General features: G+C 43.8%; 1 protein-coding gene and 2 pseudogenes across 1 annotated transcript; 1 reads left to right on the forward strand and 2 right to left on the reverse strand.

The window, feature by feature from the left end:
* On the forward strand, positions 1 to 23,233 carry LOC110529194 (tubulin epsilon chain-like; annotated as a pseudogene).
* Positions 23,234 to 23,407: 174 nt separating this feature from the next.
* Positions 23,408 to 23,965, reverse strand: LOC149981439 (cellular communication network factor 6 pseudogene; annotated as a pseudogene).
* Positions 23,966 to 24,090: 125 nt separating this feature from the next.
* On the reverse strand, positions 24,091 to 25,063 carry LOC149981440 (cellular communication network factor 6-like). Its single transcript, XM_090183036.1, has 2 exons — positions 24,760 to 25,063; positions 24,091 to 24,338 (listed from the first exon to the last, which is right to left on the reverse strand). The coding sequence occupies exons 1-2, from the start codon at positions 25,061 to 25,063 to the stop codon at positions 24,091 to 24,093; spliced, it is 552 nt and encodes a 183-aa protein (XP_090039162.1).
* Positions 25,064 to 27,298: the final 2,235 nt, after the last annotated feature.

Below are 27,298 nucleotides of genomic sequence, written 5' to 3' on the forward strand. Positions count from 1 at the left end.
ATGCACGGCGTCCAGTCCAGCTCCAAGGCCAGAGTCTTCCTCTGCGCCAATGTCCAGTCCAGGCACGGCGTCCAGTACTTAAAAATCATACAGTGTGATTTTCTGGATTTTTGTTTTAGATTCCGTCTCTCACAGTTGAAGTGTACCTATGATAAAAAAAAATACAGACCTCTACATGCTTTATAAGTGGGAAAACCTGCAAAATCGGCAGTGTATCAAATACTTGTTCTCCCCACTGTAGATAAAATGAATCACTAACCTTTGATGATCTTCATCAGATGACACTCATAGGACATCATGTTACACAATACATGTATGTTTTGTTCGATAATGTACATATTTATATCCAAAAATCTCAGTTTTTGCGTGTTACGTGCAGTAATGTTTTGATTCCAAAACATCCAATGATTTTGCAGAAATACTCATAATAAACATTGACAAAAGATACAAGTGTTATTCACAGAATTAAAGATAGACTTATCCTCTATGCAACCGCTGTGTCAGATTTTTTTTTTAAAAAGCATAATCTGAGTACGGCGCTCAGTACCCAATTCAGCCAAAGAAATAGCCCCCATTTTGGTGTCAACATTAGTTAGAAAAAACACTATAAATATTCACTTACTTTTGATGATCTTCATCAGAAGGCACTCCCAGGAATCCCAGATCGACAATGAATGACTAATTTGTTCCATAAAGTTCCATAAAGCCCATCATTTAGCCACTTGTTGTTAGCGTGTTCAGCCCAGTAATCCATCTTCATGAGGAGCGAGCACTTCCTACAGACAACCTCAAAAGGTTCCGTTACAGGTCGTAGAAAAAAGTCAAACGATGTATAGAATCAATCTTTAGGATGTTTTTAACTTAAATCTTCAATAGTGTTCCAACCGGAGAATTCCTTTGTCTGAAGAAAAGCATTGGAACAGAGCATACTCTCTCATGACCGCGCGTCATGAGACGGAGGCTCTCTGCCAGACCACTCACTAAAAGAGCTCCTATAAGCCCCTCCTTTATAGTAGAATCCTAAAACTAGGATCTAAAGACGGTGACATCTAGTGGAAGCCCTCGGAAGTACAAGCATATCCATAACTATCAGGGATTTGAATAAGCACTGTTTTGAAAATCGATTTCTCACTTCCTGTTTGTCTGCCATATGAGGTCTGTTATACTCACAGACATCATTCAGTTTTAGAAACTTGAGAGTGTTTTCTATCCAATACTAATAATAATATGCATATATTAGCATCTGGGACAGAGTAGGAGGCAGATCAGTTTGGGCACGCTATTCATCCAAAAGTGAAAATGCTGCCACCTATCCCAAAAAAGATAAGGCCCATCAGAGTACTCGCCCCTTCTTGATGAGCCTGGTTTTTTGATGGGCAGGTAGCTATGAAATGTCCCGTCCCTCCATAATATAGAAAGCTCTGGGTGTGGAGTCGGCTTAAGCGGTCAGTCGGTCTCAATCTAGCCCTGCCCAGGTGCCTGGAATCTGAAAGAGTCGAGTCGACAGCCCTCTGTGATTCCTCAAAGAACCCGGGTGTCGTTGGGTTCACTCGAACATGTAGACTTTGGGGGTTGCTCACGATTTTTTGGAGGCGAGGTAGGAATCGAGGACGAACGAGGGTGACAGGGCACAGATTGTCTCTACTATGTTCTCGAATCCGCTCATCAATCCGGATGGTCAAGGCTATGAGGGAGTCAAGATCCATCGACAGCTCCCGGGCTGCATGCTCATCTTTGACCACCTCCGATAATCTGTGAAGGAAAATGTCGAACACTGCTTCCGGATTCCAGGCACTCTCAGCCGCCAACGTACGAAAATCCATTGCGTAGTCTGCCACACTACGGGAGTCTTGACGTAGCTGAAGCAGTGGGAGCCTCTCTCCCGGACAATGGAGAATCCGCCACAAACTCCTCTAGACTGAGGCAGGCGGCGGACTATTGCTCCCACACCGCCGTAGCCCAGGCAAGTGCCCTCTCGGACATCAGCGTTATGATGTACGCTATCCTCGTTGGGTCCAAGGGGAATGAAGAAGGCTGCAGCTTGAAAATGAGGAAGCACTGGGAGATAAATGCCTGGCAGGTTCCAGAATCTCCAGCATTGCGCTCCGGAGGAGGTAAGCGGACTTCTCAGGACACTGGGATAGGCTGGGAGATTATAGGTGTGACCCGCTGCCCAGTGGGGAATCCACGGAATTGCTCCAGAAAAGTCTCGGACGCCTGGTCATGGCATTCTGCCAGGGTATGGTGCCTCCATAAGAAATTGCAGTAACTCCTTGTGTCGTCCAATGGTGGCTCCTTGCAGGGAGATGGCATTGTGGAGCTGGTCTGTGTTTGCTGGGTCGGTCATGGCCAATTCGTACTATCACGGTTTAGGGAAGACCCAGATGCAGACAGTGTCGAAGTAACAAAAGTTATTACTAGAACAGGGGCAGGCAAAACGAGAGGTCAATGGCAGACAGGTCAGTAATCCAGATCAGAGTCTAAAGGTACAGAACAGCAGGCAGTCTCAGGGTCAGGGCAGGCAGAGGTAAATAATCCAGGGCGGTATGACAAGGTACAGAACGGCAAGCTGGCTCAGGGTCAGGGCAGGCAGAATGGTCAAAACCGGGAAAACTAGAAAACAGGAATTATAGAAAAGGACAGGAGCCAGGGGAAAACCACTGGTAGGCTTGATGGATAAAACGAACTGGCAACAGACAAACAGAGAACGCAGGTATAAATACACAGGGGATAATGAGGGAGATGGGAGACACCTGGTGGGGGGTGGAGACAAGCACAAAGACAGGTGAAACAGATCAGGGTGTGACGACGATGTCTTTGAAAACATCCATACGGTTAACATCTCAACCATCGACAGGGTGCTGCATAGAAACCAGATGAGTATGAAACAGCTGTACCGTGTACCATTCCAAAGGAATGAGGACAGAGTTAAGGAGCTACGGTACCAGTATGTACAGGTAAAACATATATCTATGTAACTACTTTACAGCAACATTTTATAGTGATACATAGTAAAGTAAGCATAAACTGCACACATTTCCATTGCTGTGGAAGGAACATGCAATATATGTACATTTTATGTCACTCTTCCTTACCAAAACAAATTCAACCGTGTGTTCTGGGATATAGCGTATAATGGAGTTGGAATCAAGTGAACCCTCTCACAACTTTGTATACGTGGATGAGGCTGGCTTCAACCTGACCAAATGCAGAAGGTGGGGTCGGAATATCATCGGTCACAGAGCTACTGTGGATTTGCCAGGCCAACGGGGAGGAAATATCACCATGTGTGCTGCTATTTCGGAGCATGGTGTCCTAACCCATATCCCCCTTATAGGGCCATACAACACCCAGCATCTACTCAACTTTTTAGAGACTCTCTACAGGGCTCTCATCCCTGATGATGAGAGGGGTCTGTTTAGAGAGGATTTGCCAAAGTATGTGGTCATTTGTGATAATGTGAGTTTCCATCGATCAAACATCATAAGGCAATGGTTTGTGACCCACCCGAGGATGCTCATAGAATTCCTCCCACCTTATTCACCATTCCTTAACCCAATTGAGGAGTTATTTTCAGCATGGAGGTGGAAGGTGTACGATCGTCAGCCACACACACAGATGACCCTGCTGGCTGCAATGGATGCAGCATGTGAGGACATCACAGTAGACGCCTGCAGATGATGGATAAGGCATTCCAAAAGATTCTTTCCACGTTGCATTGGAAGGGAAAATATCCGGTGTGATGTGGATGAGAATATGTGGGCCGACAGACAGGAACGTCTGGATGTGTAGAGACAGCACAACAGTGCTGCGGGCAAAGTTGTGCCTTAGGGGTGGGTTCCTGTGTTTCTTTCTAATTTTGTTTTTTTCCCTTTGTGCCCCTTGGGTTGTCCAGTCTCTTTCAATCAATAACCCACATACGTAATACGCATATGTAAATAGTACTGTTGAAATTGATATATGCCATAGCCTTGTGCATTTTCAATACAGTAACTGTCATCCAAACTGTAGCCTAAGTTTACATCAGGTAATACTGTCAAAGTACAGTTACATTGACAACATGCCTAAACATTTTGACGACCTTGTTCATGAACAATGACTCAATGACTTATCATTCTGATGACACTGACATGATCATTGGCATGAATATTTACTTTTGAGAGATGTACTAAGGATTTTTAGTGACTGACTAGCTTTAGAAACATATCTATTGTATATTGCAGTTTGTACAAATTGTTCTGAGAAATGCACTTATTATTTTGCACATGTTAGGGATGATGTGAAAAAATGCACCAAAGCGACTGAGAAAAACTGTAACTGGGTTGCATTGTCTTAGTGCCCAGCAGATGTCACTCTCTGTCCATAATAAGTCTGGCACCTGAGACAACAGTGAAACAGACGCAGTCTCCATTTTGCCTACTTACAAATTGCTTTATAATGTCATCATTTGAGATATCAACAACAACTCCATCGGGAGTACAATAAATTGTAGCCTTTTAAGTTTAGTTAAAACTTCTTATTAATTAAGGATCCACCCCTTTTCTTCAATTTTCGCCTAAAATGACAAACCCAAATCTAACTGCCTGTAGCTCAGGCATTGAAGCAAAGATATCCATATTCTTCATAACATTTGAAAGAAACCACTTTGAAGTTTGTGTTAACATGAAATTAATGTAAGAGAATATAACACATTAGATCTGGTAAAAGAAAATATAAAGGAAAAAACACAGTTTTTTTGTATTTTTTTGTGCCATCATCTTTGAAATACAAGAGAAAGGCCGTAATGTACTATTCCAGTCCAGGCGCAACTTAGATTTTGGCCACTAGATGGTAGCAGTGTATGTGTAATGTTTTAGACTGATCCAATGAATCATTTTGCATTTCTGTTCAACATTTTGTTTCAAGACTGCCCAAATGTGCCTAATTGGTATATTAATAACTTTTCTAGTTCAAGTTCCTCAAACAATTGCATGGTATTCTTTCACTGTAATAGCTACTGTAAATTGGACAGTGCAGTTAGATTAAGAATAATTTAAGCTTTCTGTCAATATCAGATATGTCTATGTCCTGGGAAATGTTCTTGTTACTTACAAACTCATGCTAATCACACTAGCCCACGTTAGCTCAACCGTCCCGTGGGGGGAGACCCAACGATCCTGAAGAAATGTTCAACATTCATTGGTTCTTTTGAACAGGGTTTGGGCTTATTTCACAATCCATTACCAAGGTGCAGGAAATCTTCTAAGCTTTTATAGTTCTATTGGTTAGGGGTAAGTCAAGTCCCGTACAATGCTTTAACTCAATACTTTACATGTTGCATTAAATTTTCATTCAGAATAAGTTGTGCCTTCAGATTTTGAGAAAATGAACAACTGAAGAATAATTTTTCACTTCTCTTATTGATTTCTCAAACCACAGACCCCTGCCCTGTCTACTTGGTCTGCATCGCTGACCAAGTAGACAATGTTGCGCCTTTGGGTTTAGAAACTCTGTGCTCAAATTCTCAAACTCCCTTGTACATTGGTCTGAAAGTTTGATATATGAAGTTCTGTAAATTATAATGTTCCAAGAAGTTATTGTCTGATACTCTATGAAGAAATGACAATCCGTTGGTGTACAATGTGAGCTTGATACTTTCTTATATCTGTTTGCTCTACCTGCTCTAACTGTTTTAATGTCTATGGCTGCAACACCTTGCAAAGGGGGTGCTGTGTTGAAGCCATCGTGCCTCCATCTTGTCACTCCCCCAACAGTGTAAAAAATATTTTGGAAGCTATAGAAATGTTATTTGTTATGGCTTGAATCCCGCTAATGGGATCGATATGACAACAGCCAGTGAAAGTGCAGGGCACCAAATTCAAAACAACAGAAATCTCATAATTAAAATTCCTCAAACATAGAAGTATTTAACGCCATTTTAAAGATAATCTTGTTTTTAATCCCACCACAGTGTCCGTTTTCAAAGAGGCTTTACAGCGAGCCTAGTCACAAAAACACACACAGCCATTTTCCAGCCAAAGAGAGGAGTCATAAAAATCAGATAGAAATAAAATTAATCACTAACCTTTGATGATCTTCATCGGATGACACTCATAGGACTTTATGTTACACAATACATGTATGTTTTGTTCGATAAAGTTCATATTTATATACAAAAACCTGAGTTTACATTGGCGCGTTATGTTTAGTAGTTCTAAAACATCCGGTGATTTTGCAGAGAGCCACATAAATTTCCAGAAATACTCATAATAAACATTGATAAAAGATACAACTATCATGCATGGAATTATACAGTGCCTTGCGAAAGTATTCGGCCCCCTTGAACTTTGCGACCTTTTGCCACATTTCAGGCTTCAAACATAAAGATATAAAACTGTATTTTTTTGTGAAGAATCAACAACAAGTGGGACACAATCATGAAGTGGAACAACATTTATTGGATATTTCTAACTTTTTTAACAAATCAAAAACTGACAAATTGGGCGTGCAAAATTATTCAGCCCCCTTAAGTTAATACTTTGTAGCGCCACCTTTTGCTGCGATTACAGCTGTAAGTCGCTTGGGGTATGTCTCTATCAGTTTTGCACATCGAGAGACTGACATTTTTTCCCATTCCTCCTTGCAAAACAGCTCGAGCTCAGTGAGGTTGGATGGAGAACATTTGTGAACAGCAGTTTTCAGTTCTTTCCACAGATTCTCTATTGGATTCAGGTCTGGACTTTGACTTGGCCATTCTAACACCTGGATATGTTTATTTTTGAACCATTCCATTGTAGATTTTGCTTTATGTTTTGGATCATTGTCTTGTTGGAAGACAAATCTCCGTCCCAGTCTCAGATCTTTTGCAGACTCCATCAGGTTTTCTTGCAGAATGGTCCTGTATTTGGCTCCATCCATCTTCCCATCAATTTTAACCATCTTCCCTGTCCCTGCTGAAGAAAAGCAGGCCCAAACCATGATGCTGCAACCACCATGTTTGACAGTGGGGATGGTGTGTTCAGCTGTGTTGCTTTTACGCCAAACATAACGTTTTGCATTGTCGCCAAAAAGTTCAATTTTGGTTTCATCTGACCAGAGCACCTTCATCCACATGTTCGGTGTGTCTCCCAGGTGGCTTGTGGCAAACTTTAAACAACACTTTTTATGGATATCTTTAAGAAATGTCTTTCTTCTTGCCACTCTTCCATAAAGGCCAGATTTGTGCAATATACGACTGATTGTTGTCCTATGGACAGAGTCTCCCACCTCAGCTGTAGATCTCTGCAGTTCATCCAGAGTGATCATGGGCCTCTTGGCTGCATCTCTGATCAGTCTTCTCCTTGTATGAGCTGAAAGTTTAGAGGGACGGCCAGGTCTTGGTAGATTTGCAGTGGTCTGATACTCCTTCCATTTCAATATTATCGCTTGCACAGTGCTCCTTGGGATGTTTAAAGCTTGGGAAATCTTTTTGTATCCAAATCCGGCTTTAAACTTCTTCACAACAGTATCTCGGACCTGCCTGGTGTGTTCCTTGTTCTTCATGATGCTCTCTGCGCTTTTAACGGACCTCTGAGACTATCACAGTGCAGGTGCATTTATACGGAGACTTGATTACACACAGGTGGATTGTATTTATCATCATTAGTCATTTAGGTCAACATTGGATCATTCAGAGATCCTCACTGAACTTCTGGAGAGAGTTTGCTGCACTGAAAGTAAAGGGGCTGAATAATTTTGCACGCCCAATTTTTCAGTTTTTGATTTGTTAAAAAAGTTTGAAATATCCAATAAATGTCGTTCCACTTCATGATTGTGTCCCACTTGTTGTTGATTCTTCACAAAAAAATACAGTTTTATATCTTTATGTTTGAAGCCTGAAATGTGGCAAAAGGTCGCAAAGTTCAAGGGGGCCGAATACTTTCGCAAGGCACTGTAGATACACTTCTCCTTAATGCAACCTCAGTGTCAGATTTTAAAAAAACGTTATGGAAAAAGCAAACCATGCAATAATCTGAGTACGGCGCTCAGACAACAAATCAAGCCATACAGATATCCGCCATGTTGGAGTCAACAGAAGTCAGAAATAGCATAATAAATATTAACTTACCTTTGATGATCTTCATCAGAATGCACTCCCAGGAATCCCAGTTCCACAATAAATGTTTGATTTGTTCGATAAATGATGTACTTTATGTCCAAATACCTCCTTTTTGTTCGGGCGTTTAGCCCAGTAATCCAAATGCTCAATGCGCGATCGCTTAGTTCAGACGAAAAGTCAAAAAAGTTATATTACAGTTCGTAGAAACATGTCAAACGATGTATAGAATCAATCTTTAGGATGTTTTTATCATAAATCTTCATTTATTTCCTACTTCCTGGTTTGATTTTTTTCCACAGGTTTTTGCCTGCCATATGAGTTCTGTTATACTCACAGACATCATTCAAACAGTTTTAGAAACTTCAGAGTTTTCTATCCAAATATATTAGCAACTGGGCCTGAGTAGCAGGCAGTTTACTCTGGGCACCTTATTCATCCAAGCAACTCAATACTGCCCCCAGCCATAACAAGTTAATGTCTCCATTCGTTTTTGGCAAGTTTATTCTATTACAAACACCTTACTGCATACTTGTAAATTTTATTAGGTGCTCTAAACAAAAACAAAATGAATTCCTTAAAGTATCATTGTTTGAGATTACTAATGTTACTGTTCTCACTACAACAACAAAAATACTTAAATACATGTCATTTTGTCCTTCAAACATTTAATTGAAGTACTGTACAATTCCATTCATTCATATGGAGGACTGCTCCTACTAGGGAATGACAATATGGCCAACAGGTGGTTTCCAAGCTTCTCAAGGGCCAATACATAGCAACAATCCAGTGTTTATATACACTGAGTGTACAAAACATTAGGAACACCGTCCTCTCATAACAGTCTCAATTCATCGGGACATGGACTCTAGGAGGTGTCAAAAGTGTTCCACAGGGGTGCTGTGGGGTGCCATGTTGACCCAGAAGCTTTGCAGTTCTTGACACACTTAAACGGCACCGACCACCATACTCTGTTCAAAGGCACTTAAATATTTTGTCTTCTAAATGGCACACATACACAATCTTTGTCTGAAGGCTTAATAAAATGTAATTAACCTGTCTCCTCTTCATCTACAATAGGGTTTAATACATTTTGCACACTCTTGGCAAAACATGCCATTCCATGAGCGCTGCAATTATTTTTCAACTCAATGACAACTCCATGACAGCTCCATGACAACAAAATCATAAACAACAGAGTAGAGGTGGCTAATAAGTCCATAGTCGTGCTCAGGTAAAACAATTTGGCTAATCTATACTTCCATATTTCCAAGTCCTATTCTTGAAGATCAAGGGTTCTAACATTTATTGGAATGATATAATCATATATGTAGTAGAAAGTGATGGGATAGAAGCATACATAACCAAGCCATAAGGTAAAATTTAACATCTGTATATGTCCAGCTATGTAAACTTTAACATTGATTTATCCTGCAATAGATGTTGTTCAATTGGTAACATACATTTGTCTGTCACGCTGGAATGAATGATTCGGGAGACAGACGCAGGAATGCGTAATAGGTGTTTTTATTACACCCAAATTACGGCGTGCCGTGTAAAGGCATGGGGACAAAGACCAAAAAAAACACTATACAAACAGGTTAGAAACCCAAACAAAAGAGTGAGGTGTAACTCGAATAAATAACACAAGAGCACAATGATTATCACACGGGATGAGACCCGTAATCATCTGCGCAATCCACAATGGCACGAAAGCCAAAACACACAGCACAGGTACTCACACGAACCAACGGACATTGTAACAATAATCGACAGGACACTGGTAAACCAAGGGCAGACTTATACAATTACTAATCACTGGGAATAGGGGCCAGGTGTGCGTAAAAAAAAGTTCCAGAGGGATCCATGACATTGCCTTCTTCTAATGCCTCTTAAGGGGAAAGTCATCTAAAAGTAACAGAATTAAATCAGATTACGTTACTGAGTTTGTGTAATCCAAAAGTTACGTTACTGATTACCATTTTGGACAGGTAACTTGTAACTGTAACAGATTACATTTAGAAAGTAACCTACCCAACCCTGCTGATGAGCCATATATTAAATACACTTTATGAGCCCTGCATTAAGGATTTTTAATTAGCCCAAATGATTGTTCTGTTATCCATTTCATATATGATATAGGCTACTGCACATTACACAAGACAGAAAAACATAAAGCCCATAGAGGAAGCTAACTATATTCTATCTTGGGTAGATAAATGAAACTAGCTCCAGTAGCCTAATATTTTTTTAGTGTGAACTGTATTACTGTCCTGTATTGTAATATAGTGTATTACATGGAATGGAATTATGCACATCTTTCAACCCATGATAAAGCAGAAGAGAACATGCGATTCTAGTGCGGCACATGCGGCCCACAAAGTTTCAAGTATGCTGTAGGCTAGCGAATTTGATTTGAACTTTTAAATATAATTGGGCAAATACTGCTTTCCGTACTGAGCTGGGCTGTCTGTCCCCACCCTGAGTGCTGATTTATCATGCAGAGGCCGTAGAGAAGATTTAGACATAGCATATCATTTTATTTTCCATTTCACGCTATGCTGTTCATATAAATAATTTATTATGAACCCTAATCGACACTGATTGAAGTGGATTTAACAGGTGACATCAATAAGGGATCACCAGGTCAGTCTATGTTAAGGAAAGAGCAGATGTTCCTAATGTTTTGTACACTCAGGCATGCTGACGTCTGATGTTGAGTAAGGTAGCAATATAGCGTTGCTTTAAAATGGAACAGCTAGCTAATATTTATGTAACATGGGTTAGCTGTGTTCTGCAGTTGGACAGTGTGGTGACCAGGTGGGCTGCAGGTTATGGGATCTTGCTTTGCGGGAGTATTCATATCATATTCATATCCTTAAAAATAATTGTAGTTATTAAAAGGTACATCTATTTGATTTGATTTGATGGGAAAAGGTCAAGGCTACCAGTAGTGGAGAAAATATTTCATAATGTTTAACAATGTATTCTAGATGAATGCCAGTCACCTGTGGTTTTTATCCCCTGTTGTGTAAAATGGGACAGGAAGTAAGGCTAGTGGTATGTTCTCATTTGACATATTCATAACTGGGCTACAGTATCTCTCACATTTCTTTCCTATTTTCTTTGTCATTTAGAAAGTCATCTACAATGAGGCTCTGAGCAGCTTTTTCCAGAATGTTGTCCCAAGGTAATTCCATCCCGCCCATCTTTTGCTGTGACCCATTGCCTGTGAAATGTGCATGCTCAGTCAGTCAGTCAACCTTTACTCACCTTCTCAAATGACCATTGTTGTTCCCTGCTATGTATGTATTTCCAGCAGAAGCAATGGAGGAGCTTGTGACATCACTGGTGGGAGGATACGATCCCAGGGTAAATTCCAGTGATGATTTATTGTCTCTGCTTGATTTGTGTGTGTGTGTGTGTGTGTGTGTGTGTGTGTGTGTGTGTGTGTGTGTGTGTGTGTGTGTGTGTGTGTGTGTGTGTGTGTGTGTGTGTGTGTGTGTGTGTGTGTGTGTGTGTGTGTGTGTGTATGTGTGTGTATATGTGTGTGTGTGTGTGTGTCAGCTTCACACACCCTCTGACAAGAGGAATGCCCTCTCTACAGGCGGTGTTGGTAGACATGGAGGAGTGGAAGAGGGCATGGTAAATGAGATCCTACAGGGCCCGCATGCGAGAGATGACAGCACTCAGCTCATCATTGACGTGTCCTGCTCATTGACGTGTCCTGGTGAGGGACTGAGTGACTAACTGAGTGACTGACTGTCTCTCTGTCTGTATGCCTGCCTCTGCCTGCCTCAGGCATGCCATCTCACATGCCCATATGCAGATTATGAAACTCATTTTTTTGTAAAAGTTCTGTATAGGCTAGGCACCTCAAACTCAACTCTAGACCTCAACGTTAGTTTCAATGTGCTTTTCCATTGTTCTCACCTAATCAGGGACTAACTTAAACCTACAGTAGGACTCGAGGTGGGTGCAATTAATTATCAGGTATAACAGAAAAACAGCACGCTTATTACCTTGTAGGGGTAAAGAGTTTAGTACCCCTGAGCTTTACATGGTAATCGCTTCATTATATGGCACATAAATATACTATTTCAGTGGAGATAGAATTGTCAGTAGTTTGGTGGTAGTGATTAGTGCTTTTTTATGTCTGTTCGGTTTCGGTTCGATTATAAAAAATTATCATGGTTTTTTAGACATTAAATGCACTATGAATTATGTGGGTTTAATGCTGTAGCAACACAGAATAAAACAATTCACAAAAGTCCCTTGATGGTGGGCACTGCCCATTATTGCTTATCACACATTAACCATAATTTATTCACTTTACTTTAATAAAATATTTGTTTTAGTTGATGACTGTATTGTTTCATTCCAAGTCATAATCTCTATAGAGCTGCTGCCTATGATGTCTGACAAAAATCACTATTTAGTAGTTCTTCAAAGTAAATAAGGCTTACTTTTATGACTGCTGAATACCAACTAACAGTCACATAGATCATGCATCTTCGGCTCACTAAGCACCTGCTTTCTAACCCTCTCGGTCATGTGTTCCGCACAGACCGGACAAGTTTAAGCTGACTCGCAATGTATTATGGTTATTGTAGTTAATTACAATGTTCTCTGCACTAAACTATGTAGAATATTGTCCTGCTGGAAACTACAACTACCTACTACATCGCACAGTTCAGGCTTGACCTAATTTATCTCTAAAGAAACTGCACATCTAGCTCACGGAAAGAAAAAAAAACTAAATGGCATTCAGATATTTAAACCGACATCGTTGGTTAATCGCTCAGCACTAATTGTCAAGCACCACTGACACTGACGATAGGTTTCTGGCTAAAACCTGAACATTAGGACTAGTCAATAAACTTCTAATTATCGAGGTAATTCTGTGGTCAAACAATGCCAAACTTCTTCTGTACAGCAAGTGTGCAACCTCATTAATTTATCTGCAGTGCAGTGGGCCGCTGGACGTTTGGCTCAGCCTACAGGGAACAGATTGTGGACCAGTTGAAGAGGGCAGCAGAGCATTGTGACTGGCTGTAAATGCTTTCTCATTCACTCAATGGTTGGAGGTGAGGACTCGGTGTGTACAAATGCATTCATAGTCTCATAACTACTGAACCACATTAATAAACACATTATAACTGCATGAACAGCATTGGTGCTTTCAATTTTTTTTCCAGTGTAAAGTTTTGGATGAGCATAATGTGTTGTGTCCTATGCTGTGATGGCCAGGGACTGGGCAACTGTGTGTTAAAACTTGACTTCATCACCTCCTCCTACAACAGTGTCTTGACCATGCAGTAGCTCACCGGGCATGCCGACTTGTGTCCTCCTCGTGGAGAATCAGGTGTGTTACTGCCTGTGTGTCAGGGTTAAAGTGTAATCTTAGACTTTGATTCAGTGCTCAGGTCTTTCCTCATTATGCATGTCCTCCATTCTGTTTCTGACAGTTAAAGTTAAACCGCAGTGATTTACTTCCTTTGTCCATTTTTGTTATTCTTCTTCCAGTCATTGGTAGGCATAGTGAACAAGATAAAGCACATGCCCCACAGTGGAAAGGTAGGTTCTGTGATCAAGAAGGACACTGCCATCGTCTCAGGCCAGGGAGGGGTCAGTGGAGCGGAGAATGCCATGAACAATGTCGTAGCCAACCTGCTGCTCAATATCACCAGGTAGACTGTTGGAGGTAGACAGGCTGCTGTCTGTGGCACTAGGCCTCTTCATTGAACCTCCCAGGTGTTTGCAGTCTGGTCTCCTCCAGTGCATTTTACTGCCATTGTAAAAACCAACATCTGTTTTTGGATTAAAAAAAACATAAAAAAGCTATTTTTAAGAAAAGTGAGAGGAAATTCAGAGTTATAAAAGTGCTATAATAGAATTACAAAAGAACCACCCCACTACCAACAACGTAATTGCACAGTGCAGTCATTGCACTGTTAATTGGGGGTTATTTGTGTCAATAAAGAATCATGTTTGTTTGTCTGAGGTATTAGCATCTGTCTGCTTGATTCTTACATGTCTGATGTGCTACCAATTCACTGTTTATGTTTCTCTGCTGCTGTGGTTCAGCTCGTTTTGAAGGATCGCTCAACATGGACCTGAATGACATGGACCTAGTTCCCTTCCCTCGACTGTACTACCTGGTGCCCAGTGTTACCCCTCTCTACACCCTGGCTGATGGTAACTTCCCCACTAGGAGATCTGCTCTCCTGTCCCAACAGCTATTTTGTACCCATAGACTTCTCTGGAACTCAGGATATTACATTGCCCACTGCCCTCTGTACAAGTGCCCTTTGTTGACACTCAGTGAAGAGCAAAGCTCCGTCTCACTGATGCTGTCTACTCTGTTCTATGCTATATAAAATTGTAGTTGCTTGAATAGACCAACATATAATTGGAGGACACTGGATGTAATCTTTACTTGTCATTTATTAGGAACTGATTTACAACACCATCTATCACGGAGACCAATACTCAACTAACTATCTCTATTGCTCACAGAACGGTTACCAACCTAGGACTGGTGATAGCGCCGCCTATTGGTTAGATGAGCCAGCATCATTTACCACTTTATAACAAAAACAGTGAGTGATAGTGACGTGATAGCGATAGCATGATATCAAGCACTCATTATATATTCTGGTGTCTCAAAGTGGAATCTCACAGTAAACCAGGAATACTAGAGAAACCTATGAATAGCCCATTATGCCAGTGGTGTGTCCTGGCATGTATAGTGTAGTGTGAAAGTGCTATACAGTAGCGTATTATCTTTGTTAGTTGAATGCATTTTTTTTCACGTTTATTTAACCAGGTAAATAAAGTTGAGAACAAGTTCTCATTTACAATTGCGACCTGGCCAAGATAAAGCAAAGCAGTTCGACACATAAAACAACACAGAGTTACATATTGAGTAAAACAAACATACAGTCAATAATACAGTAGAAAAATAAGTCTATATACAATGTGAGCAAGTGAGGTGAGATACGGGAGGTAAAGGCAAAAAAAAGGCAGTGGTGGCGAAGTAAATACAATATAGCAAGTAAAACACTGGAATGGTAGATTTGCAGTGGAAGAAAGTGCAAAGTAGAGATATAAATAATGGGGTGCAAAGGAGCAAAAAAAAAAAAATACAGTAGGGAAAGAGGTAGTTGTTTGGGCTAAATTATAGATGGGCTAAGTACAGGTGCAGTAATCTGGGAGCTGCTCTGACAGCTGGTGCTTAAAGCTAGTGAGGGAAATAAGTGTTTCCAGTTCAGTCCAGTTCAGAGATTGTTGTAGTTCGTTCCAGTCATTGGCAGCAGAGAACTGGAAGGAGAGGCGGCCAAAGGAAGAATTGGTTTTGGGGGTGACCAGAGAGATATACCTGCTGGAGCGTGTACGGTGGGTGCTGCTATGGTGACCAGTGAGCTGAGATAAGGGGAGACTTTACCTTGCAGGGTCTTGTAGATGACCTGGAGCCAGTGGGTTTGGCGATGAGTATGAAGCGAGGGCCAGTCAACGAGAGTGTACAGGTCGCAGTGGTGGGTAGTATATGGGGCTTTGGTGACAAAACGGATGGCACTGTGATAGACTGCATCCAATTTATTGAGTAGGGTATTGAAAGCTATTTTGTAAATGACATCGTCGAAGTCGAGGATTGGGTAGGATGGTCAGTTTTACAATGGTATGTTTGGCAGCATGAGTGAAGGATGCTTTGTTGAGAAATAGGAAGCCAATTCTAGAATTAACTTTGGATTGGAGATGTTTGATGTGAGTCTGGAAGGAGAGTTTACAGTCTAACCAGACACCTACGTATTTGTAGTTGTCCACATATTCTAAGTCAGAGCCGTCCAGAGTTGTGATGTTGGACAGGTGGGCAGGTGCAGGCAGTGATCGGTTGAAGAACATGCATTTAGTTTCACTTGTATTTAATAGCAATTGGAGGCCATGGAAGGAGAGTTGTATGGCATTGAAGCTCGCCTGGAGGGTTGTTAACACAGTGTCCAAAGAAAGGCCAGAAGTATACAGAATGGTGTCGTCTGCATAGAGGTGGATGAGAGACTCACCAGCAGCAAGAGCGACATCATTGATGTATACAGAGAAGAGAGTCGGTCCAAGAATTGAACCCTGTGGCAACCCCATAGAGACTGCCAGAGGCCCGGACAACAGACCCTCAGATTGACACACTGAACTCTATCAGAGAAGTAGTTGGTGAACCAGACGAGGCAATCATTTGAGAAACCAAGGCTGTCGAGTCTGTCGATGAGGATGTGGTGATTGACAGAGTCGAAAGCCTTTGCCAGGTCAATGAATACGGCTGCACAGTATTGTTTCTTATCGATGGCGGTTAAGATATCGTTTAGGACCTTGAGCGTGGCTGAGGTACAGCCATGACCAGCTCTGAAATCAGATTGCATAGCGGAGAAGCCCCGCTGATTTGTAGGGGTCCAGATTTTGCAGCTCTTTCAGAACATCAGCTGACTTGTCACGTTCTGACCTTAGTTCTCCTCAGAAGAGGAGGAGGAAAGACGTTACAGAATCACCCACCACCAAAGGACCAAGCAGCGTGGTATCGGGCAGCAGCAGAAATCTCGGGACTCATGGACATGGGAGGAGATTCTGGACGGAGAAGGACCCTGGGCACAGGCTGGGGAATATCGCTGAGAGGTGGCGATATGAGGATGCAGCACGGCAGCGCGGCTGGATTGGGGGGGGGGTGGCTAGGAGACCTGAGCCAACTCCCCGTGCTTACCATGGAGAGAGGTGGACCGGGCAGGCACCGTGTTATGCCGTGAGGCGCACGGTGTCCCCGATGCGCAGGCATAGCCCGGTGCGTTTCATCGCAGCTCCTCGTATCGGCCGGGCTAGAGTGTGCATCGAGCCAGGTGCCATGAATCCGGCTCAGCGCATCTGGTCTCCAGTGCGTCTCCTCGGGCCGGGGTACATGGCACCAGCCCTACGCACGGTGTCCCCAGTTCGCCAGCACAGCCCAGTGCGGTCTGTTCCACCTCGCCGCACCGGCCTGGCTACGGGGAGTATCCAGCCAGGTAGGGTTGTGCAGGCTCGGTGTTCGAGACCTCCAGTGCGCCTCCACGGTCCGGTCAATCCGGTGCCTCCTCCATGCACCAGGCCTCCGGTGGCAGCCCCACGCACCAGGCTGTCTCTCTGTCTCCTTCCTCCAGGTGCTCCCGCCTGTCCAGCACTGCCAGAGTCTCCCGCCTGTCCAGCGCTGCCAGAGTCTCCCGTCTGTCCTGAGCAGCCAGAGCTGCCCTTCAGTCAGGAGCTGCCAGAGCCGTCTGTCAGCCAGGAGCTTCCAGAGTCGTCCGTCTGTCCTGAGCTGCCAGAGCCGCCCGTCTGTCCTGAACTGCGAGAGCCGCACTTCTGTCCTGAGCTGCCAGAGCCGTCCGTCAGTCAGGAGCTGCCAAAGCCGTCCGTCAGTCAGGAGCTGCCAGAGCCGCCCGTCAGTCAGGAGCTGCCAGAGCCGTCCGTCAGCCAGGAGCTGCCTGAATCGCCCATGACTCCAGTGCTGTCAGAGTCGCCCTTCACGTCGGAGCTGCCAGAGTTTCCCACCGGTCCGATGCTGCCAGAGTCGCTCTTCACTCCAACGCTGTGACTCCTGAGCTGCCAGAGCCGCCCGTCTGTCCTGAACTGCGAGAGCCGCACTTCTGTCCTGAGCTGCCAGAGCCGTCCGTCAGTCAGGAGCTGCCAAAGCCGTCCGTCAGTCAGGAGCTGCCAGAGCCGCCCGTCAGTCAGGAGCTGCCAGAGCCGTCCGTCAGCCAGGAGCTGCCTGAATCGCCCATGACTCCAGTGCTGTCAGAGTCGCCCTTCACGTTGGAGCTGCCAGAGTTTCCCACCGGTCCGATGCTGCCAGAGTCGCTCTTCACTCCAACGCTGTGACTCCTGAGCTGCCAGAGCCGCCCGTCTGTCCTGAACTGCGAGAGCCGCACTTCTGTCCTGAGCTGCCAGAGCCGTCCGTCAGTCAGGAGCTGCCAAAGCCGTCCGTCAGTCAGGAGCTGCCAGAGCCGCCCGTCAGTCAGGAGCTGCCAGAGCCGTCCGTCAGCCAGGAGCTGCCTGAATCGCCCATGACTCCAGTGCTGTCAGAGTCGCCCTTCACGTCGGAGCTGCCAGAGTTTCCCACCGGTCCGATGCTGCCAGAGTCGCTCTTCACTCCAACGCTGTCGGAGTCTCCCGCCTGTCCGGTGCTGCCGGAATCTCCCATCCATTCGGGACCCGTTGCTAGGGTCCCCAGTCCGGGGTCGTTGGCGACCCTCCCCTATAGGTTCAGGTTTTGCGGCTGGAGTCCGCACCTTTGGGGGGGTACTGTCACGTTCTGACCTTAGTTATTTTGTTATGTCTTTGTTTTAGTATGGTCAGGGCGTGAGTTGGGTGGGTTGTCTATGTTCGTTTTTCTATGTTGTGTTTTGTGTTTGGCCTGGTATGGTTCTCAATCAGAGGCAGGTGTCGTTAGTTGTCTCTGATTGAGAATCATACTTAGGTAGCCTTTTCCCACCTGTGTTTCGTGGGTGATTGTTTCCTGTTTTGTTGTTTGTGTCACCATTCAGGACTGTTTCGGTTTTCGTTTCCATTCACTTTGTTATTTTTGTATTGAGTTGTTTTCAGTTGTTATTAAAGTATCATGGACACTTACCACCCTCCGCATTGGTCCGATCCTTGCTACTCCTCAGAAGAAGAGGAGGAGGAAAGCAGTTACATGACTGGATTTGGGAGAAGGAGAAATGGGGAAGGCTTGGGCGAGTTGCTGTGGGGGGTGCAGTGCTGTTGACCGGGGTAGGGGTAGCCAGGTGGAAAGCATGGCCAGCCGTAGAAAAATGCTTATTGAAATTCTCAATTGTAGTGGATTTATCGGTATTGACAGTGTTTCCTATCTTCAGTGCAGTGGGCAGCTGGGAGGATGTGTTCTTATTCTCCATGAACTTTATAGTGTCCCAGAACTTTTTTGAGTTTGTGTTGCAGGAAGCAAATTTCTGCTTGAAAAAGCTAGCCTTGGCTTTTCTAACTTTCTAGCTCCCTGAAAAGTTCCATATCACGGGGGCTGTTCGATGCTAATGCAGAACGCCATAGGATGTTTTTGTGTTGGTTAAGGGCAGTCAGTCTGTTCCTGGTTCTACATTTCTTGAATGGGGCATGCTTATTTAAGATGGTGAGGAAGGCATTAAAAAAAACAGGCGTCCTCTACTGACGGGATGAGATCAATATCCTTCCAGGATACCCCGGCCAGGTCGATTAGAAAGGCCTGCTCGCTGAAGTGTTTCAGGGAGTGTTTGACAGTGATGAGTGGAGGTTGTTTGACCGCTGAGACATTACGGATGAGACAGTGATCGCTGAGATCTTGGTTGAAAACAGCAGAGGTGTATTTAGAGGGCAAGTTGGTTAGGATGATATCTATGAGGGTGCCCGTGTTTACGGCTTTGCGGTGGTACCTGGTAGGTTCATTGATAATTTGTGTGAGATTGAGGGCATCAAGCTTTGATTATAGGATAGCTGGGGTGTTGAGCATATTCCAGTTTAGGTCGCCTAGCAGCACGAGCTCTGAAGATAGATGGGGGGCAATCAGTTCACATATGGTGTCCAGAGCACATCTGGGGGCAGAGGGTGGTCTATAGCAGGCGGCAACAGTGAGAGACTTGTTTTTAGAGAGGTGGATTTTTTAAAGTAGAAGTTCAAATTGTTTGGGTACAGACCTTGATAGCCTGCAGAGTTCTGTCCTACTATCTTTGCAGTAGATTGCACCACAACGCCCCCTTTGGCCGTTCTATCTTGTCTGAAAATGTTGTAGTTAGGGATGAAAATTTCAGAATTCTTGGTGGTCGTCCTAAGCCAAGATTCAGACACGGCTAGAACATCCAGTCTTGTGTGGCTCAGTTGGTAGAGCATGGCGCTTGCAACACCAGGGTTGTGGGTTTGATTCCCAAAAGGGACCAGTATGAAAATGTATGCATTCAATACTGTCTGTGTCTATCCTACCTCAGGCTGAACCAGATGTTCACTGATGCCTGCAGTAAAGACCAATACCTGGCCTGTGCCCTCAGGTTCTGGGGCAACATGCAGGTGTCTGACTTCAGCTATCCTCCCCTCCCCATTCCTGTTTCCAATCTCTAATAAAAAGGACTGCAATTGTGTCACAGGTTACAAGGAGTGGTGGGTAGGAGTCAGGCGCAGAGGGTTCGTGATTTGTTGTATTTATTCTCCAGCACAAAACGGTCACGCCAAATACAGGGTGCATAACACTGACCAGCCCAAAACACAGGACAAACGGTCCGGAGAAAATGAGAACACATCTACAACCGACAGAGAACAAAATTAATCCCGCACAAACCTAAGCAGGCCTAACAGGCTTAAATAGACCAAAAATCAAGAAACACAAAAAGGAACAGGTGCAACTATTAAGACTAAACTAACAGAAAAGGAAAAAGGGATCGGTGGCGGCTAGTCGCCCGGCGACGATGACCGCCGAGCGCTGCCCGGACAAGCAGGGGAGCCACCTTCGGTGGGAGTGTCGTGGAGAATCTTAACAAAATGTAACACTTACAAGAACTTGTGAATTCAATATAGGCTTTTAATACAAACATATCAGAAGCCTAGATGGTCCGCGGAACACACACTTGTCCAGAGCACTGGCTCTGATTTATACACATACAACATATGAGTCCATCCCACATGCAAATGAAGTTACTTCCCTCAGTCCATCTGCCACAATTATATCCCAATCTGTGCATCCTGCTTGTTCAGCTCGCTAACGCCCATATCTGCTTTCAGTCAAGTTATAATGGTGACAGGACCTCTTCATGTCCCAAAAATAATACATGCCCGTCTTATGCTATGGGCCCCCTTACGTTCAGCCTGGTGTGTTCTTTGGTATGTCTGTCCTTATTAGGACTGGTAGACTATGTGTCTCTTCTCTTCATGTCCTAAAAATATATGGCCTATGTCTATAGTCCATCCGTTGGTCATTTGGCTGACCCCCTCCTTTGTATGTCCCTCTGACCTTAGTTGTCCAGCTGTCCTATGCTCTCATGGCCTTACTCTGGCCTATACAATAGACAATGCGTTTTACCAGAATGGCAAATGCACTCTAAGTGTATCTTTCTCTTGTGTTACAGTATTATGTTCCTCCCTATATGTACATCTTTCTCCCACAGGAGTCGTGACAAACTGCCTGTTCACCCAGACTCATCCATACTCGTAAGGCCCAGAGATTACCTTCCCAGCTGCTCACTCTCAAATAGTGTTCCCATTCACCGCTGTGTGTTTGTGTTCCACTACAGATGCCTCTGAATCATGACTGATCAATTCAGCTCCCACCTTCTCCTCTCCATGCAGAGATCTTTTTCATGTGGCATGTTGTCAAGAGCAGAAACAGGAGGTTTTATGAGAGCACATACCTGTGGATGACCACAGGTAAATCTGGAGAAGAAATCTCCTGGAGCACAGACACCTTGTGGCACATTTAGGTGACTTTGGATAGCAACAGTGTTATATACTTTGGTTGTTCAATTAGACCGTACATCTAGATGTGATTTAAAGTAAACCCTGGAAATGTGGGCTGATTCCGTGTCTGGTAACCTATGCACTCATTTCCAGGCGCCTAAACTTCTCCTTTGAGAATGAGAAATCGACCCTATATGTTTTCATCGAAAAGCAGGTTGACCAATGGTAGCCCCATATTTATTCTCTCTTCTTCTTCATCTCAGACTGAGGCCCACACTGCCCTTTGTGTCGTGGAACCAGGAGGGATGGAAGACAGGGCTGTGTACTATGCCCCCTTTGGATCACTCCTTACTGGCCCTGACCAACAACACCTGCGTCAAGCCCACCTTCATAGAGCTCTGAGACCGCATCCCCAAGCTCTACAGGAAGAAGGTGCATCCTAACCTAATTTTCAATCACAACAACCTTAAACTCTGTTGCAAAAGAAGTGTTTAGGGTCCAGAAGATTGAGAGGTAAAGACAGCAACAAGACCATTTCCATTTCACAGAGGACAATAGCAGAGTTCTGTTAAAGAAGGAGAAGCGGTTCTCTAAGCAAGGCTGTAGGCATCAGGATTTTCCCTGTGATCAGTGTAGAGTACATCCCTATCTGACATAATGTATTGTTTTGTCAGGCTCACTTGCATCACTACCTGTTTGTGGACAGGATGCAGCAGGGCTGCTTCAATAAGGCCATATCCTCCCTGATGGACAGGATGGAGAATGGTTGCTTCACCGAAGCCATCTTCTCTCTGATGGACGGGATGGAGCAGGGCTGCTTCACCGAGGCCATCTCCTCCTTCGCCTACCTGATGGACAGAATGGAGCAGGGCTGCTTCACGGGGCCCATCTCCACCCTCTCCTCCGTGATAGAGGACTACAGTCAGCTGGATGCCACCAAGGACAGACTAATGCCTGACGCTGCCAGACTCAACATTGCCACTTGAAGGTCCTCTCTGTGTGAGTGTGTTAGCACTAGCAGACTGTACATACAGTGGACCGTGTATGGTAATGTGTTGGTGTATACGTGCAAAGCAATTTAGTATTTTACTAGAAGAAAATAGTACTGTCATTTTATAAATAACTGGTTTATTTCTTGTTTACAAGTTTCAAACGATTTCGCACACTTTGTGTATAAATTATATTCCTCATCCGTCAAAATAAATGACAATGGATTTCTGAGTAGTGAGTATGTATACCTTGACACAAAAGGTTATTATGTCAACAATACAAATAAACATTTATACCAAACTAACAATTCAAACTAACAATCCAAATCTGTAGTGAATCAAAGTGGATGTGAGATTGTAAGATATTTTGGAGCTAACTTGGTTGAGAATTAACTAGTTTTTTATCCAGCTGGTATAACACTGTTTGGTATTGATAAGGGGTTACGATCAGTTGTTCTCTAGATCATAAAAAAGGTTTAAGTAGATAACTGACCCAGAACATGTTTGCTCTATCTATCCCTGTTACCACTATTGGCCTCAGGGACAGCCCTACTGTTAATGAGGTACTGTAAAAACCATAGCATTTGAGGTTCAACTCCAAATTGTCATTACTTACATTACGTTTCCCTTCATGTTAATTGTTAAGTAATCAGCCAAACCCTAGTTGTCACACTTCATGAGTTGAGGTTCCACGTGTTTCAACTTTCATATCAGCCCAAGTGCATCTAGCCAGAGAACACAGGCACTGTTCAGGAGCAGTTGATGTCCAGACTGAAGGTTAAGTCCTGTCCACTTAACCACCATGACTCGGTCAGAGGCAGTAAGGCCAGGCCTGTGTTGGAATCTGTAGGCAGGGATATGGATGACTCGGGTCAGAGGCAGTAAGGCCTGTGTTGGAGTCTGTAGGCATCAATATGGATGAGGCTCAAAGGTTGATATAGATGCTAGAGAAGGTGCTAGAAGAAGCGTAGCTCTGCGAACATGTCCCCAGGGTCGTCGCACATACTCTGGCACACGCAGGACGTTATCCACTGCATCTTCCAGCGCACGTTGGAGCCGCCGTTGCACTTGAAGTTGACGGCCACCATTTTGGATTTGTTGGGGACGCAGCAGCGCTTGTCGGTGCAGATGCCGCAGTAAGTGGGTTTGACACTCTTGGTGATGCTACACCCAGACAAGGTCATCTTCTCAGCTTTCTTGGCCTGGAACTTGGACTTACACATCTTTCCTCTCTGCATCTAGAGGGGAAAAGGACATAGTTAGATTGAACCTGGCCGTGATCCCACACTCCAAGGGTGTCTCAAGGAGAGTTGGGATATGCAAAAAAACACATATCCAATTCACACATGCATATTAATACACACCTGAAATAAGACAAATGTAAGCTACCCACCAAATGATTACTTAAGATTCACATAGGAACCTGTGAATGTGAATGTATACAGTCGATCCAAGACCACTGTCATATTTAGGGTGTTGTGGGCATAGGGGGAATTATTTTTACATCATCAACCCATCAACCCATTCACCCATCATCAACCCCTAGAGAGTCTGGCTGGTGGTCGGTCAACTTGACGTTCTTCATGATGCTCTTCTCTCACACGGCCGCAGCAGGCTGAGGCAGCGGTCCTTCCTCATCTCACACTTGCCATTGTCGTTGTTGACCCGGACTGAGATACCCAGGCCAGGACCCAGGAGAACAGCAGGCCAGGGTATGAAGGCCAGGGTGCAGACGATAGTGCATGTGCACTTATACAGTGATCTGGGCTGAAATGCCTCGCCGTTCTCATAGTGGACCCCGTTCAAGTCACAGCCCACTGCCATCAAGTCTAGAAGCAGGAGATAAGGGAAACAACACTCAACTCAGTTGACTGGCCTGTGCAGTGCTTGCCACATTCTTGTGGTGTCAGCGTGTCTCTAAGAGTGGTCAGCCTTGGGGTATTTGCCTGATTGAAATGTGTGTTTGACCTAATGGGGTCCTTTGATGATCAAAGAGACCATGGGTAAATGAGTAAACCAGTCCTGTGTAACTGCAGGTTTATGCAAATCTCCAATCCTGAGTGAATCGCATGGGATTGAAGTATTTTCATGTACTAACGTTTCTAGCCAGTTCTTTTAAGTAGCAGAGTCCTATTACACAGTACAGCTCCTTCCCCCTTTGAAAATAAGTAATTGACCTTGAGACATTCAATTGTACATTGACTTAACTCTGTTGATAGCCCATGGGGTAGATTTGACACGTTCACTCACAAGCGCAGACTCCGGCCTCATATCGCAGCTGGTCGTTAGAGAAATCGCAGTACATGCCCTTGTGGGGGTCACAGATGTCCCTCTCATTGCAGGCCTCTCTGATCTGCTGGGCACAGCTCTTACAGCAGCCGCAGCCGTCCCGCACAGAGCTGACCCCAGGGGCACACTGGGGCTTAACCCTGCACTTACAGGGCCACTGGCAGAACTGTTTCCTCTCCAACATGGCCTTGCTGCCTCGTGGAGCAGACAGCTGCCCACCATGGTTCTGAGCCCTGCATAGAGACTGGAGGGAAGAAGAGGACATAGTTCTTGTATGGTTACAGGTAAACAAGCACTGCTTGGGAGGTGGGGTGACCGTAAACTAAAGCAAATAATATTATACAAAGCCTGTGATTTACTGTTCTGAAAGTGTTGCTTTATGTGACATAATATAGAAGTTCTTGATAAAGTTTAAAGTTCACCAAGAAGTCACCTATGGTTAAAACATTCAGAACATTCACATTTCACAATAGTTAAGAGGCTAAAGGATAAAACAAGGATACAAAGATCAGAACACCAAAACAAAGTATGATTAGTAAAAGTATCAACAAATTCCATAAATCAATTTGAAAAATCTATGTTAGTCAAAGGCGCTATAATTTTGATTAACGTTTTGGTACACACTTTACAATATATCATACATTCCTGATGTGTAAATTACAGAATTTTTGTATTTTTCATTCACTATCAAACATACAATTGAAATTGGAAGTTTACATACACTTAGGTTGAAGTCATTATAACTCATTTTTCAACCACTAGACACATTTCTTGTTAACAAACTATAGTTTTGGCAAGTCGTTTAGGACATCTACTTTGTGCATGACACAAGTAATTTTTCCAACAATTGTTTACAGACAGATTATTTCACTTATAATTAATTCACTGTATCACAATTCCAGTGGGTCAGAAGTTTACATACACTAAGTTGAGTGTGCCTTTAAACATCTTGGAGAATTCCAGAAAATGATGTCATGGCTTTAGAAGCTTCTGATGGGCTAATTGACATCATTTGAGTCAATTGTAGGTGTACCTGTGGATGTATTTCAAGGCCTACCTTCATCATGGGAAAATCAAAAGAAATCAGCCAAGAGTTTGGACGCTACCAAACATCAGTTGGCACATCGATGGTTACAACTTCAGACGAGTCTCCTGACACTTGTGGGGGAGAACACCATCGTCTTCGTGAGAGTTTCCTCTTTCCATAGAGTGGTCATAGTCAATAGTTTTGTAGGTCAAACCGTTCTTTTTCGCGAGAAGACCAATTTTCAAGATGTCTCATGGTCTGAAGTCAGGATGTCTCATGGTCTGACAAACACAGCTCACTGCAGATGTGGAAATGTGAGACTGGCGGATGCAGTGGATTCAGAAGCATCCAATGCAAGCAACCTGATATGTCTAGCTTAAACGGACATATTTTGATGGGGAATATTTGGGTATGTAACTTAGATTGACAGACCGGTGTGTCAATCGACTCTAGGAGATTAAAAAAGGATGCAAAGGGAACCCTTTTTACTGCAACTTTACTACAACATTACCTCTCACTCAACAAGGCTCAATAGTAATTTCCTGCAACTGAAGAATTGGCTAAGGACAAGAAAATACTTTCACTCAAATAAAATAACCTAGAAAGTAACCATTGCAAGTTCAACATATTGTAAGGTATGAATAACATATACAACCAAGGCCTTACTCTAATACCAACCCTACCATCTTTCTCTGTGACTTGCTGTCATCACCCTTTTCCTGGTTCTCCCTAGAAAGAAGGTGTTGAGTATCACATCAAGCCCCGTCCTATCAGAGACACAACTCATCATTATTGTGGGGCAAGAGAAACGGAAAGTCGCAGCTCTCACCTGTTGAACTAGAATGACCAAGAGCGAAGAGCAGAGCAGAGATAGCATCTTTTAAGTACTCAGGTTGTTGTGAGCTCTGGGAGCTTGTGAAAGAAAAAGTGGGAAGGAAGGATAACAAGTGAGAGAGAGGGAGGGGGAATGGGGAAGAGTGATCGAGGAAGCTGACCTGGCAGAGAGGGGCACAAAGCGCCCCTCTGTCTCCTCTCCAAACACACCTTTCTGTAGCTTACTTGATCCGAAGGAAAATATTTCTCTACATAACCGCTGGCTTGCTCTTAGACCTCCAAGCCCAGATCACTTGTTTATCCTCCAGTCTGTAGATCTATTGCCTAACACTAGCACATTCACATTAGATTCATCGGTGCTTTATTCTTAAACTTTGTACAGTTAAAACTGATTTGAACCCACTGACACATTTTAGATGAACATGTTTGTTTACACTACACACATGCTCTATATTGAGACAGTTTATGTGAAAACATTTCTTTACAGAAGTGATATTCTCTGCTCAAGCATGAGTGTACAGCAGGGGTATTCAGCTCTTACCCTGTGACATGGTTTCCCAAACTCGGTCCTGGGGACCCCAAGAGGTGCACATTTTGTTTCTTGCCCTAGCACTACATAGCTGATTCAAATAATCAACT

Source organism: Oncorhynchus mykiss, chromosome 8 (genome assembly GCF_057628025.1).
Source record: "Oncorhynchus mykiss isolate SJ-2025 chromosome 8, ASM5762802v1, whole genome shotgun sequence".
NCBI lineage: Eukaryota > Metazoa > Chordata > Actinopteri > Salmoniformes > Salmonidae > Oncorhynchus > Oncorhynchus mykiss.

What these genes read in the sequence shown, in the direction of transcription:
- LOC149981440 (XM_090183036.1), bottom strand. Translation starts at nt 25,063, where the DNA reads ATGTCCTCTTCTTCCCTCCAGTCTCTATGCAGGGCTCAGAACCATGGT. An exon ending in TGAGGCCGGAGTCTGCGCTT is followed by an intron (nt 24,339 to 24,759) that starts GTGAGTGAACGT and finishes TCCTGCTTCTAG; the next exon opens with ACTTGATGGCAGTGGGCTGT.